Here is a 12321-nt window from a genome sequence, read left to right as displayed (position 1 = left end):
GGTCGGACCCGGCGGATCAACGACTCATCGCCATGACGATGGAGGTGGGACGAACCGTCCAGTTCGACGAGGACGGCCAAGACCAGGAGAGCGAGAGCGGAGATGCAAGTACAAACCAGTATGAAGTCGAAGCAATTCTCGACGATGAGCTACCATTATCCACAAGTACGTCACGATCACAACGGAAGTTTAAAGGTAAGTGGGTCGGCTACGATGAGCCTACTTGGGAACCACTGTCGAATTTGTCATGTGGGGGTCTCCTGTTTGACTATCTACGACAGAAGAAGCGCGAAAACCGTCTGCAAATGGTGCAAGTTGCAGATGAGGATTAACAGCTATTGCACCAAAAGTTACACCAACTCAGCGGACGACACAGGCCGAGTTGAGACGGAATGCTACTGTGTCGAAACTACATATACTGAATAATTACGAAATGAAGTCCTGAACGATACCTACGGGACGCCCAGTCAAAGGAAGAAAACTAAAAAGTCGGCGATCCGGATTCCTAGTGAGTTGAACCCGACGGAGACAACTGGGAAGAGCTCAGCGGACTCGACGATTGGGGGCGTGGCGTCGTAGCAGACGTCATCCCTTGGGAACTTGCGGAAGAAGATGCAACATTCGCAGCCGTGGCAAGAAGTATCATCGCCGAGCTAGCCAACGAAGCTGACGCCGAACCAGGTGCCTCAGGACCCGACGCGGCGGAAGTGGGCTGAGAATTCGTTCCACTGGGGAGTGGGGTGCCGAACGGAGACATACTCGGAGACGCGCCTCGGAGATTGGGAGAACCCAACTCATCGTCCGCCGAGTCGTCATCAGACGCACTCTCGCCATCTGAGCCGAGCTCACCGATCGAAGACCCAGTGAAGATATGGATGCCTTGACGATTCAGCCGAGTTGGAGCACTCGGGGCATAGGCAGGAGGCGCTTGTTCAGCATGATCGAAATCTTCTTCAATCGCGTCGTCAACAACCTGAGGATCCATACCGCGCGGCGCGAAAACCAAGAAGTCCACGTTCCGAGCGCGGAAGCAAGTATTGTACGGATGGACCGCCGGGTCAGTAAGCCACCAAGCTCGCCAGGGCTCGGCTAGATCCGCATCGTGAGCACACTGGACCCAGTCTCTCCCGGAAGGAACCCACGAAAGGTTAACGGGAGAGTAATGGGGAACGGACGGATCAAAATAAACCTCTGCGTCCACCAGTGGAGCAGGTTCATCGCCGAGCTTCTGAGTGACCGCCGAGTAAAGCTGGTCGTAGACAGCAACAACCAAAGATCGCAAGGTGTCACTACGACGTTTGCGCTCGCGCTTGTACACCAGCCACAGTTCGTATACCTCAGCAAGCTGGGCGGGCGTGGCAGCCGGGTTGACGTCAGGATGGAGACCCATTAACACACTCGACTCGACAATCCAATGACGACGCTCATAGAGAGCTACGAAGTAACGAGTCATTTGGCCATCTGTCTGGATGGGCCTCCCCGCCGAGTCCAAGGGACTGTCGCCACGAAGCTTCACCCACATATCTCCAAGAACTTGCATCAAAGTTCGAGGCCGGGTTTGAGAAGCCAAACATCGCCGAGCTTCCTCCAGAATCGACGGAGAAAAGAAGAAAGGAAGCTCAGGGAGCATCCGCCGAAGACGCTGACAAGGATGGCTCGGGTCGAAAACGGCCATGAAAGCTCGAATGCCGTCAAGAGAGCACGGCGTAGGTGGAACACGACTCTTGCCCCCTACGAGCTCCATCTGCACCCCTCCGCTCAGTGTATCCAATAATGCATTCCAACAACGAGCTGAGCCGAAATGCATGAATGGTACCTCGCGGAGTTGAGCCATGTGAAGAGTCAGGCGACAATCCTTGGACACCGCTTGCGAGGCCCGAGTCCGTAACGTCGCCAGCGGGAGTGTAAGAGCGCTGGGAAGTGCGACCACAGCCGGACGTGAAGCAGTCGAACTCGGCTGAGAGAGAATCGATATAACCGGGAGCCTACTCGGCGAAGGAGCAGCCGGAATGGACTGAGCCGGAGCTGGATCAGGAGTCGACGGAAGCTGCCGATGCTTGTGGTGTCGGTGCGTCTTGTGATGCTTCTGGTGCTTCTTGTGCTTCTTGGATCGCTTCGACCGATGACCGGTAGGACTCGACGAGGCACGACGTTTGCGATGCTGCTGCTTCCCCGAAGCCGGCGCAGAGGCAGAGCTCGTCCCGTCACCAGAATCCTTCGATGAAGGCCGCGAGGAGTGGCGATCACTCGGCGGCAAGGACTCATCGTTCATCTCGTCGTCAGAACCGAAGATCGCCGCATGAAGACTTCTCGCTTGGGCAGAACGACGAGCATCTGCGGTCGCTGAGTCGGAACCTGAAGGACTGCCAGCCGAGTTCTCTGATAAGGAAATGGGATCCAAGAGCGACCCAGCGGCAGGATTCGTCGAGCCGGTGGACGGTACAGAACCATCACCAGGCCCTAACACCTCGTCGTCAGACGCGTCGAGATCCTCAAGAAGCTGAGCAGTCACAGTGCGGGCGGTCGCAGCAGATCTCCGGATAGGGCGCCCAGATGGGGACGTCAACACGGCCGTGGTCACAAGGAGAGACGGTCTGAGGACACTCACGGCCGGAGTCACTAAGTCAGTCGGCGTGGTGGATACGCTCAGACCCCGAGAGGGCGACTGGGAGCGTCCAACCACCGTTAGCACGACGCTGAGTGGTGCGCTCGACTGGGGCAACCCAGCGGAGATGGGCGAAGTCGAGCCTGGGGCACACACGCTCGTAGCCGGGACAGGCAGTGAAGCCACGACATCGGATGAAGATATCGGCGGTGGGCGAGTAGCCGCGACTGACGAAGTCACCGGAGGACCAGAAGACGAAGAACCCGCCGAAGTCGTCGAAGCAACTGCAGGAACGGTGTCGGCGGGCGGATCAGGCAACTCAAACATAAACTCAGCTTCGCTCGAAGCGTCATCGTCGTCTTCAGAGCGAGCAGAGACAGCGGGCTGAGTAGCAGAACTCAGCTGAAGGTGACGAACCTTCTTCCGCCGAGTCCGACGACGGGACTTTCCAGAGCGAGGCCTTCCTCCATCGGATACAGTAGCTTGAGGTGAACTTGAGTGCAAAAGGGTACTGATAGCCTCGTGTCCATCCTCTCCGGGGAGTGGACAAGCGTACGGTTGAGGCGGATGCGGCGCCGGTGCACGACGACGAGGACCTGCAGCAGTGGGAGACTTGGGGTTGGCATAACGCCGAAGTCGCTGAGTCGAGGTCAAGTTTGCCAAAGGCGTACGGTGAAGCTGAGCAAGAGTCGGCTCAGCCTGGGTTGTTACCGCCGCTGAGCTGACTGGAGCCGCAGCCGAGTCTGCCAATGAAGTCGCCGAAGACGCTTGACTAGCTGAGGGAACCACACTAGGACCAATAATGGAACTCGCCACTGGAGCATCTCGGCGAGGATAGACAATCAACTCCAACCGCCGAGTTTCACCAGCGGGGATGTTGAGAACCTCAGGAAAGCGAGACTCCAAGACACGACACAGCCGGGCGTTGAGGAGAAGGTCGGACGGATCAAGCCCAGGAACTTGCAAGCCACCGCCAGCAGCAGCAGCCATGAAAGGATCGTGCATCGGAATAATGCCATTCCGACGGATGAGCCGCTTCTGTCGCAAGATCACCGCCCGCTGCTCGGCGATCACCGACTGAGCGTGCAGCAAAGGTTGAGTGCCTGTGGAGCTGTACAGCCGCACCGACTCCTGCAGCTGTTCGAAGTGCTTGAAAGCAATGCCCTGAAGGGTGACGAACGCCGCATCCCTCTCAGAAATGGATCGGAGAAGGACGTCGATCTCGGCGTCTCGATCCAAGACTTGCTGATGATGGAGCTGGGCCTGACCCAACGCAGCGTCAACCTTGATCTGCTCAGCTGCGATGGCCCGAGCAAGTTTTGCCTCACTCAGAGCTACAGCCTTTCGCAGCGACGCGAGGATATTAGCCGACTGCGTGGCAGCAGCCTCCAATCGAGACACTTGCTGTTGAGCCGACGAGAGCTGAAATGAGAGTCGACGTTGCTGAGAGCAAGCGAGTCCAGTCGCCGAGTCAGTGCGCGCTCTTCTCCTGAACAGCTTGATTGTCAGCTTGGAGATCGCCGATGATCTTTGGATAATCAAGAGCGGCGTAGTGCCTTTCAAGATATCCAACAGTTCCCCCGCGGAAGCAGCATGCAAAATCGCTCGCCGCTGCGCGGGATCGAAGGGCTCCACGGAACGCGTAAATCCGTAAGCCATGAGCCTCGCCAAGAAGGTCAATTCTTCTCGGCGATCATGCCCTCGCTCGTTAATTCTGGCCATGAGGGAGTCAAGACTCACTGGAGCAGCCGAGCTTGGCTGATTGGTGGCGCCCGAAGTGGTGTCGCCCGGCAAGCTCGGTGGACCAGGAAGGCGCACGCGAGAAGACTCTGCCGACTCCGCGTCAGACTCATGAGAAAGTTGTCAGGTCAACCAGCCCAGCTTCATGCCCGGTCGCTGACCCCACGAGTACCGACGAGTCGAGGAATCGACTCAGCTGGCACGCCTTCACCCTCGACGAGGAGTTGGAGAAGAAGGGATGGTGCCACGGGTTGTGCTTGGAACAACATGCGAAGAGTAAGGAGCTGCCAAGTGAGTGACAGCGGAAGCCAACAAACGTACCAAAGAAGGTGGTGGGGAGCCGCGAGACGTCATCAGCCGAGTACGGACCAACGGTGGCAGAACAAAATGAAGGATTAAGACACTCACCAGCTCGGCTCGTATCATAACCGGGGCAGTTGTGGTGTAGGGATTTCCAGATTCGACCATACGCCGACCTACTTTAGGTCAAGAATCGGCTCGGTCTGATAACCCAGAGCTTAGGAGCCAAGGATCACGGTAAGTACTCGGCGATCTGTCCGGATATGCTATCCGGACAGCCGCTGAGCTCAACGGTCGCCGGAACTCAGCTGAAGGGTCGGTAGAGATCCGAAACGACTACATTTCATTAGATATTTGTATGAGAAGCATAGGATTAAATAGGGGGAGCCGAAAGGGCTCCCAGAAGATAACAGAGCAGAATTTTCCTAGTCCAAGACACGTGTACACTTTTCCGGTAAGTCCCTGCATAGGGCTGGATTATGCCTGCCGTCAATACTCGAGAGGCATAGCTTGTAGGGTATTGACTGGTAGCGCCAAGAGATTAGGTCGGTCCGGGTAGGACAAAGTCTCGCTACGCGCGAAAGAAAGTCCCGCATACTCAGCGGGCCGGTACGTCGGATAGCTCGGGTGCCGTAACACTTCTAGCTGAGCTGCCTCTGCGCTCGGTGACCTGTAAAAGCGCTCGCGCGTCGTCGTCCATCCTTTGGTGGAGGGCACAGGGTTGTGAACGAGCTCAGCCGAACCAAACTCGGCGGAGCCTCGGAAGTGATCTGACTTGGTTAGTCGGAACCGGGTGGAAGCGAGCCACTCGTCTGTCCCGGAAGGGCCGGACCGCGAGGGGACCACCCTCTGCGCAGGCCATACAAACCGCCGACCTAACTCGGCGAGTCGTTGTGGTTTGTGTAAGGAATCCACATCTGACGATATTTGTGTGTTCTACTACACCACACAAACCTCGCGTCTACGCTTCTCTACAAACCGGATTTTGTGCTGCATCTCAGCAGGAATAGCCATGCCGTTGCGCCAGCTCTGGTGCCATACTTCGTTGCAGGTGAGAGCGCTACCGTCTAGTCGGCGAGCCTTATTGCATAGAGTAACGCGCCCCTTCTTGACTCTTGAGCACGTCGCGCAAAAATAGCTCGTTTCGAAGCTGCGGACGCCAGGACCCGCGTACGCTGAGCAGACCTTACGGAGCCACTGGCGGCGCTTGTTTCCGTTTTTCTCTTCCGTCTTCTCGAGCGTGTGCGCGCTTCGAGGAAGTGGCTCGGTCACGAGGTCTGCTAAGTCATCGTCCCCGGCAAAATCTTCGCTTGTCTGACTCAACAGGGCAATATGTAGTCGCCGCATGAACACGGCATGCGTGGGAACGGGCTTGTTGAGACGACGCAGGGCGATCTTGTGAATGATAAAAGCATTTACCATAGCAATATCCACTAAGCCGAGAAAAATGGTCTTGTAGTACTTTCGCATGCGGATGGAGCGCTGGATTGAGTACCGTTGAAGGCGTAGTTGATCATGAACGTCCACACCTCCCATCGCTTCATGGTAATCTCGAACCAGCTGAGGGCATGGGACTTGGGAGATCGATCCGCCGGGCTCTCTACGGGTGACGTGAGTAATTTGGGTGGAGCAACCAGTCGCTAAAAATGTAACTGGCTTGCTGTCCATCCACGACAGAGCTACGAACTCGGGGCGATCTCTCCATACAAAGCAACTGGTGACGCGGTGGACGGCGTTGGGTTTGGTAAAGGGTCAAACGATAGCCACCCTTGCCTTCGGCAATAGTTCATTAGACTCTTGTCACCTATTCCAAAAGGGGTTAGATAGTAAAGCAGCATGAAACAGTGTTCATAAGTAACGTACCGAGGAAATAGTCAGCGCCTTCCGTTCCTTTGAGACTCCCACCCGGCGGCAGATACCTCCGATCGTCGCTCAGCCCCAACGACTTTCGAAACTTCCAGCCTTTCTTGGTAAGCTCGTTCCACATATGGGCGAGCGTTTTCTCGGTAGCGTAGGCGTACATATTCTCGAAACAGGAGTGATGGTCTCTTCTCGGGCGCAGATCTCGAAATGAAAGGCTGGCAAGCGCCCCCAGTTTCTTATATCTGCAACCCTAACCACTTTCTAAATATTTCATGTCTCATCGGTCGGAGCTGCTACAGTTGGCCTGCTAAAATTTATCCTATACAAATATCAATATGCGGATTTTCAGTGCTGCAAATCTGTTGCGGACAATGCGGAACAATTTCATCTTTGAAATTACATTCCGGATAATCCGTAATGGTCGTATTAGAAGGGTTAAGTACAGCACTATTTTAAATAACGCTATTAATAACAGAGTTTTTTTAGAGTCCATGATCTTATCAGCGGCAAGTCTCAACTCTAGTTTTAACGCGAAAGTAACGTGATTGAGACCTGACCAAGTTTTATTAACTTCCAGCAGCAAGTCCTAACAGCGGTTTTTACTTTTTGAAGTTCTAAAGTAGCGATTCAAGTCTTAAGATAAAACTCCAGTTTTAATAGATTATGTGGCCCACTCACTTCAACATTCGCGGGAAGATTCCAACAAAACCATGGGGAAGGGGCCTGAATGGGGCGACGACGACACTATCCAGTTGTGCAAGGCATGGATAGACACCTCCCAAGACCCTATACGCGGTACCGGTCAGAAGAAGGCTACGTTCTACATGAGGATGTATCAACTTTGGCTTCAAATTAAAAGCAAAGAATCGAATGATCAATCTGAACTCGCTGTTGCTGGCAGGTGGAAGAAACTGCAGCCCGCAGTGACAAAGTTTGAAGGCATTAATTCAAAGCTGAAGAGTAGAGACCGCTCTGGATGGAATGAGGAAAAGTACATAACATCGGCAGTGGAGATTTACGCTGAGCGTCACAAGCAACAATTTGAGTTTTTAGCGGCATGGAAGGAGCTCCGTGACAAGCCAAAGTGGACAGCTCAGCTCACAACGACCGCGGGTTCAAACGACGTGGCACCGATGCATCCGTTGTGTGTCGGCCACAGGGCCAGAAGGCTGCAAAGCGATCAAAAGGTGTGCTAGCAGACGACATTCAGCAACGGTTCGTTGCTGCTTCAGAGAAGAAGGCGTTGCTGATGGAACAACAACTACACTTCAATATCTTCATGCAGGACCCCAACAGTGACGAATCAAAAGAGTACTTTTCGATGCAGCGGAAGGCAATACTAACTACAATGCGAGAGGCTGCACGTACTGTTGTTACGCAAGATGAAGAGAAGACAGCTGAGAGTCAAGATACGTACGTATTTACCACCGAAAACGACAGCAGCACAGACAACAATTGCTTCGACATTCAAGCTTCGAGTTTAGTTTAGCCCAGGGACATCAAGACCGCGTACTGCCCATTCATCACCACTCTACATCTAACTGGCACCATAGACTTGCCAAATGTGCTCAATTAGATCGTGTTTTAATTCGTAGTGTAAATCTTCATCCTCCACGGTTTTTAATGCGCGAGCAATCATCGATACTGGACAAATGTTGCCAGCAACTGGGGGAGCCGGACTCACCCATTTATCCTCGTATAAGTAGTCATTATTCAAGGTACAATCTCCGCATTCGTCCTCGATGATCATATTGTGCAAGATGATACATGTGATCATTACGTCACCCATTGCCTCGGCACTCCAAAGTTTGCATGGAATTGCTACAACCCGAAATCGTTGTTGTAGTACACCGAAAGCACGTTCGACATCTTTTCTGACGCTCTCCTGCATAGCAGCGTATAACTTCCGCTTTGGGCAGATCGGATTACTGATGCCTTGCTGAAAGCTAGCCGAGGGAGGGTAGATACCATCGGTAAGATAGTACGGGTTTTCATAGATAGCTCCATTAACTTCAAAATAAACTTGAGCTGCCTCGCCATTGATATTGCTGTCAAAAAGTGGAGAACGTTCTAGAACATTTAAATCGTTGTTAGAACCTGGCACACCAAAGAATTCATGCCATATCCAAAGGGATTGAGATGCAACAGCCTCCAATATTACTGTTGACTTCTTTTCTTTACCTCTGTAAACGCCTGCCCAAGCTGTTGGGCAGTTCTTCCAAGACCAATGCATGCAATCCAAACTTCCAATCATTCCAGGAAACCCACGAGCAGCATTCTCGTCTAAAAGCACCTCAATGTAATATCGTGTAGGTTTTCGAAGATATTCATCACCAAACAGACGAATAATACTGCCACAAAATGTCTTCAAAGTCTCTAGTGCTGTTGATTCACCAATCCGTATGAGCTCATCCATTTGGTCGTCGCTTGCGCCGTACGCGAGCATCCGCAGCGCACACGTCACCTTTTGCTCTGGTAAGAAACCAGGAAGTCCTGTAGCGTCATGTCTCTGAGCGAAGTAGTTACTGTACTCGTCACCTACGAGTGTGTTGACAATAGTCTCGAATAGACTTCGACGCATACGAAATCGGCGGCGCAAATCGTCTGTGGACACGACAAGATGACACAAGTAGATGGCAGTTAGTACAGGAATGTGTTTGTCGTAGCAGTAGATACAAAACTTACGTTCATTGTACGTCAGGTTTGGTCCAAAGTAATCGGCCATCAGTCTGGCTCCCCATTCGGCGCGATCTCGAGCTTTTCCTGCGCGTTTTCTTGCGCTCGACCCTCCATGCTTAGGTCTGCGCTTTTGGACTGAAGACGGGAGAATGAAAAGACGGAAGAGCTCGTCATCGGAGCTGCCGTCGTCACTGAGGTAGACGCTTGCCGCCGATGCAGAGAAGATTTCCATTACTGGGGAAGAAGGATTTTTTCAGACTGCGGGCTTTAATTGGACAAAATAAAATTGAATAAAACGCTGTTAAGACTTGTTGCTGTATGTCTTCAAGTCTCAATCGCCGGATTCGAGGTCTCAACGGCATTCGATGAGTCTTATCGTAACAGAGCTGGAACATTAGGCAACCAATGTTCAAGCGTTTTTTTAGATAAAGAGTTTAAAATCAATAGAAACGGTAATACGCTACATTATTATGAATTCTGGCTTAGGCTCCCGGTCTCGTACTTAAAGTGAGAAATAGTGAGCTCAAGTGATAATGCCGATTGGATAGGAATATCGTTAGAGCCCGCAGATTTTGTTTGATACATGTACATGTACTGAGCTTCGAAGTAGATAAGTTTTCTCGCTTAGGTCCAATTTAGAGAGGCCCGCAAACGCAACCTAGCACCAGTACTCTAGCCCCTGAACGAAAGGGACCTCTGTAGGTAGCGCTACAAAGGAAGCGCGTTACAGTCAGGGGCTAATGGTAACCAAATATCATATGATATTTTTGATAGTAATAGTACTATTTTCGATATTAAATATTAATAGTAACTCATTTTTGCAAAAGCTAACATAATATTTTTATATTAGCTCGGAGAACTGAAAAATATTAGATACTACATGATATTTTATGATATTTTCCCACTTAAGTACGTTTCTTGCCAGCTTACCGAGCGGAGCCAAATAACTTTTTCGATCAGGTTCTAGAAAAGCAGTAGGCTTTAAGACTGACGAGTATTTGCTCTAGTATTTCACTGTGACACAGACAAAGGCGATCGAGATGGAAAACTGCAAACGCTTGCAGCTGTTTAACGTTGATAGAGCGAAATCAAGACATTTGTTCTTGTTCTCTTCCGATCTCCTCGTCGACATCGTGCGTCTAATAAACCTGCTGCCTGTGGCGCTAGATTAATGCGCTCAGCAGTGCCAACACACAACGCCAACCTTGCCGTCACTCACAATTGTCCCGGTACTCACGGTTGATTAGTAATACTTCAGCTAGTCGAGCGTTAACGACATCTGATTAGTTAATGTAGCCCGATTACGCAATCATTGAAAAATATAATATCGTATTAACTAATATTAAGTTGATATTTAATAATATCATATTGTCTCAAAAGAAAATATTAGGTGATATTTTTTATATTAACTGGTCTACAGGTGATATTTTCACAATATTAACTTCACCGATTTTGGAGTTACCATTAACCCCTGGTTACAGTCATAACGTTTCAATGATTACCGTAACGTGAGCCGCAATCGGAAAAATTTGGCACATATAAGAGGGTTCATTCATTAGACCCAAATCTCCATACACCGGTACCGGTAGTCTATCTTGATTACTTCTTTCTTGTCCAAAGATTTTCAGTTATACCTTATTTCTAGGCAAGTCGGGGCACTTACTTCGAATATGGCCTTCCTTCCCACACAAGTAACACGTGAGGGCCTTCTTCTTAGAAACACCTTTCTTTGAGCTTGCGATAGCAGAGGAGGCCTGTACAGTTTTGCCGGTCGAAAGTTCATTCTGCCTCGGTTTTTCCAGCCCAGACTTCAAAAGTTTGGCAGCAACGCCTAAAGCCAGTGAAATGGACTGATTCCAGAAGCCTGTGGCAGCAGTCAACAGTAAAGAGAACAGGTGTTACATGCAATACTTCCTTCGGCACAGATGGTTTGAAGATAAACTTCGTTCGACAAACCTGACAGCACACCAACAACATTCGCTGGCAATGGCCCATGCTCCACATTGCTCGGACTCACGATAATGACGCGGGACTGAATCAGCTCCAGCGCATGAACCACCAGCGGCGACTTGCTTAGGCTGACTGGAAACAAGGGTTGAGAAGTTACAGTATTGCCGTCAGTAAACAACATGATACATGTACTGTACAGTACTGTGTACAGATGGAACTTACTGTTCCAGCACAGCACGATAGTTTGATCTTCCCGTGCTTCAAGTAGTGTCTGCAGAATGATTTTCTCAGAGTAGTAGTCACGATCCTTGATCACAATTTTCAGGTCGTCAGCCTGAGCTTGAATCTGACGATGCAGCTCTTTTCTTCCAATATTCCCACTTCAAAATTCAAGTTAGTTTTTCACAACGAACCCGGTAATACCGGTACCAATGACAGTACTTGTAACCCACCCAGTCCAAACTCCCCGCACGAAGCTGCACGGGCCTTGCAATAGCAGCACATTTACCAGTGCGCCATCTTTCGAGCTCACAATACCTTCTGTACGCGAGGTTTCCTCCATCACTTTGGGGTCCTGAGCAGCTCTCGTTACTGGAGGCTGCAGCACCCGGTCCTTTCTCTCCTTTTCTTGCTCTCGGGTGGGCGTCCTTCTGTTGAAAGCAGCAGCACTTTCCTCTACACTGGACGACGAAGTGTCGCCCCCGTACTCTGCCACCTCTTCCCCGAATATTGTCGACATCTCTACATAACATTAATGGTTACTATTGAAAAAAACAAAAGCATTTTTATAACTAGCCCCGCATACCATTATGCAGAAGATCGATATCATGCTGTGCCTCCGCTTGGTGCGAGGCCGCTGCGCGCGTGGCATCGTCCAGCGTCAGCTGCTTGGTGGTCGACGCGACCGCGTCGACTCGACGGTCGAGGGCGTTCAGGTCGATCTCGAACGGATTGGACTGCGGTTTCGCAGCTGCGGAAGACAGACAACGCCATGTGCGAGGTTGTAGCTGCAACGAAGGCGACGGGAATACGCCGAGGCGCCCACCAGCGCCAGTCAGAGCCTGCACGATCCTTCGCATGCTCCCTCTTTGAAAGGCTTGAAGCAATCGAGATTGACCGTCGGTATACCGGTGAAGACAGGTACCGGTAGGAGCTGTTTGATTGAGGTGAGAGCAGTATCTCCA

At 51.3% G+C, this 12321-nt stretch overlaps 1 protein-coding gene across 1 annotated transcript in view; it reads right to left on the bottom strand.

Annotated features, from left to right (window-relative positions):
* Positions 1–10275: 10275 nt before the first annotated feature.
* PITG_06970 (uncharacterized protein) overlaps positions 10276–12321 on the bottom strand; it is a gene marked incomplete at both ends in the record, with an annotated part of 3040 nt that continues 994 nt past the window's right edge. Inside the window, 6 exons of the mRNA XM_002904897.1 lie at positions 10276–10326; positions 10822–11051; positions 11144–11269; positions 11360–11517; positions 11590–11878; positions 11943–12290. Of these exons, the coding sequence (XP_002904943.1) occupies positions 10276–10326; positions 10822–11051; positions 11144–11269; positions 11360–11517; positions 11590–11878; positions 11943–12290 (1202 nt within the window). The remainder of the gene's footprint in view (positions 10327–10821; positions 11052–11143; positions 11270–11359; positions 11518–11589; positions 11879–11942; positions 12291–12321) is intronic.

Source organism: Phytophthora infestans, genomic scaffold, assembly GCF_000142945.1.
Source record: "Phytophthora infestans T30-4 supercont1.10 genomic scaffold, whole genome shotgun sequence".
Classification (NCBI taxonomy): Eukaryota; Oomycota; class Peronosporomycetes; order Peronosporales; family Peronosporaceae; genus Phytophthora; species Phytophthora infestans.
The sequence above is the reverse complement of the archived record's forward strand: the minus strand, read 5'-3'. Positions and strand labels throughout refer to the sequence as shown.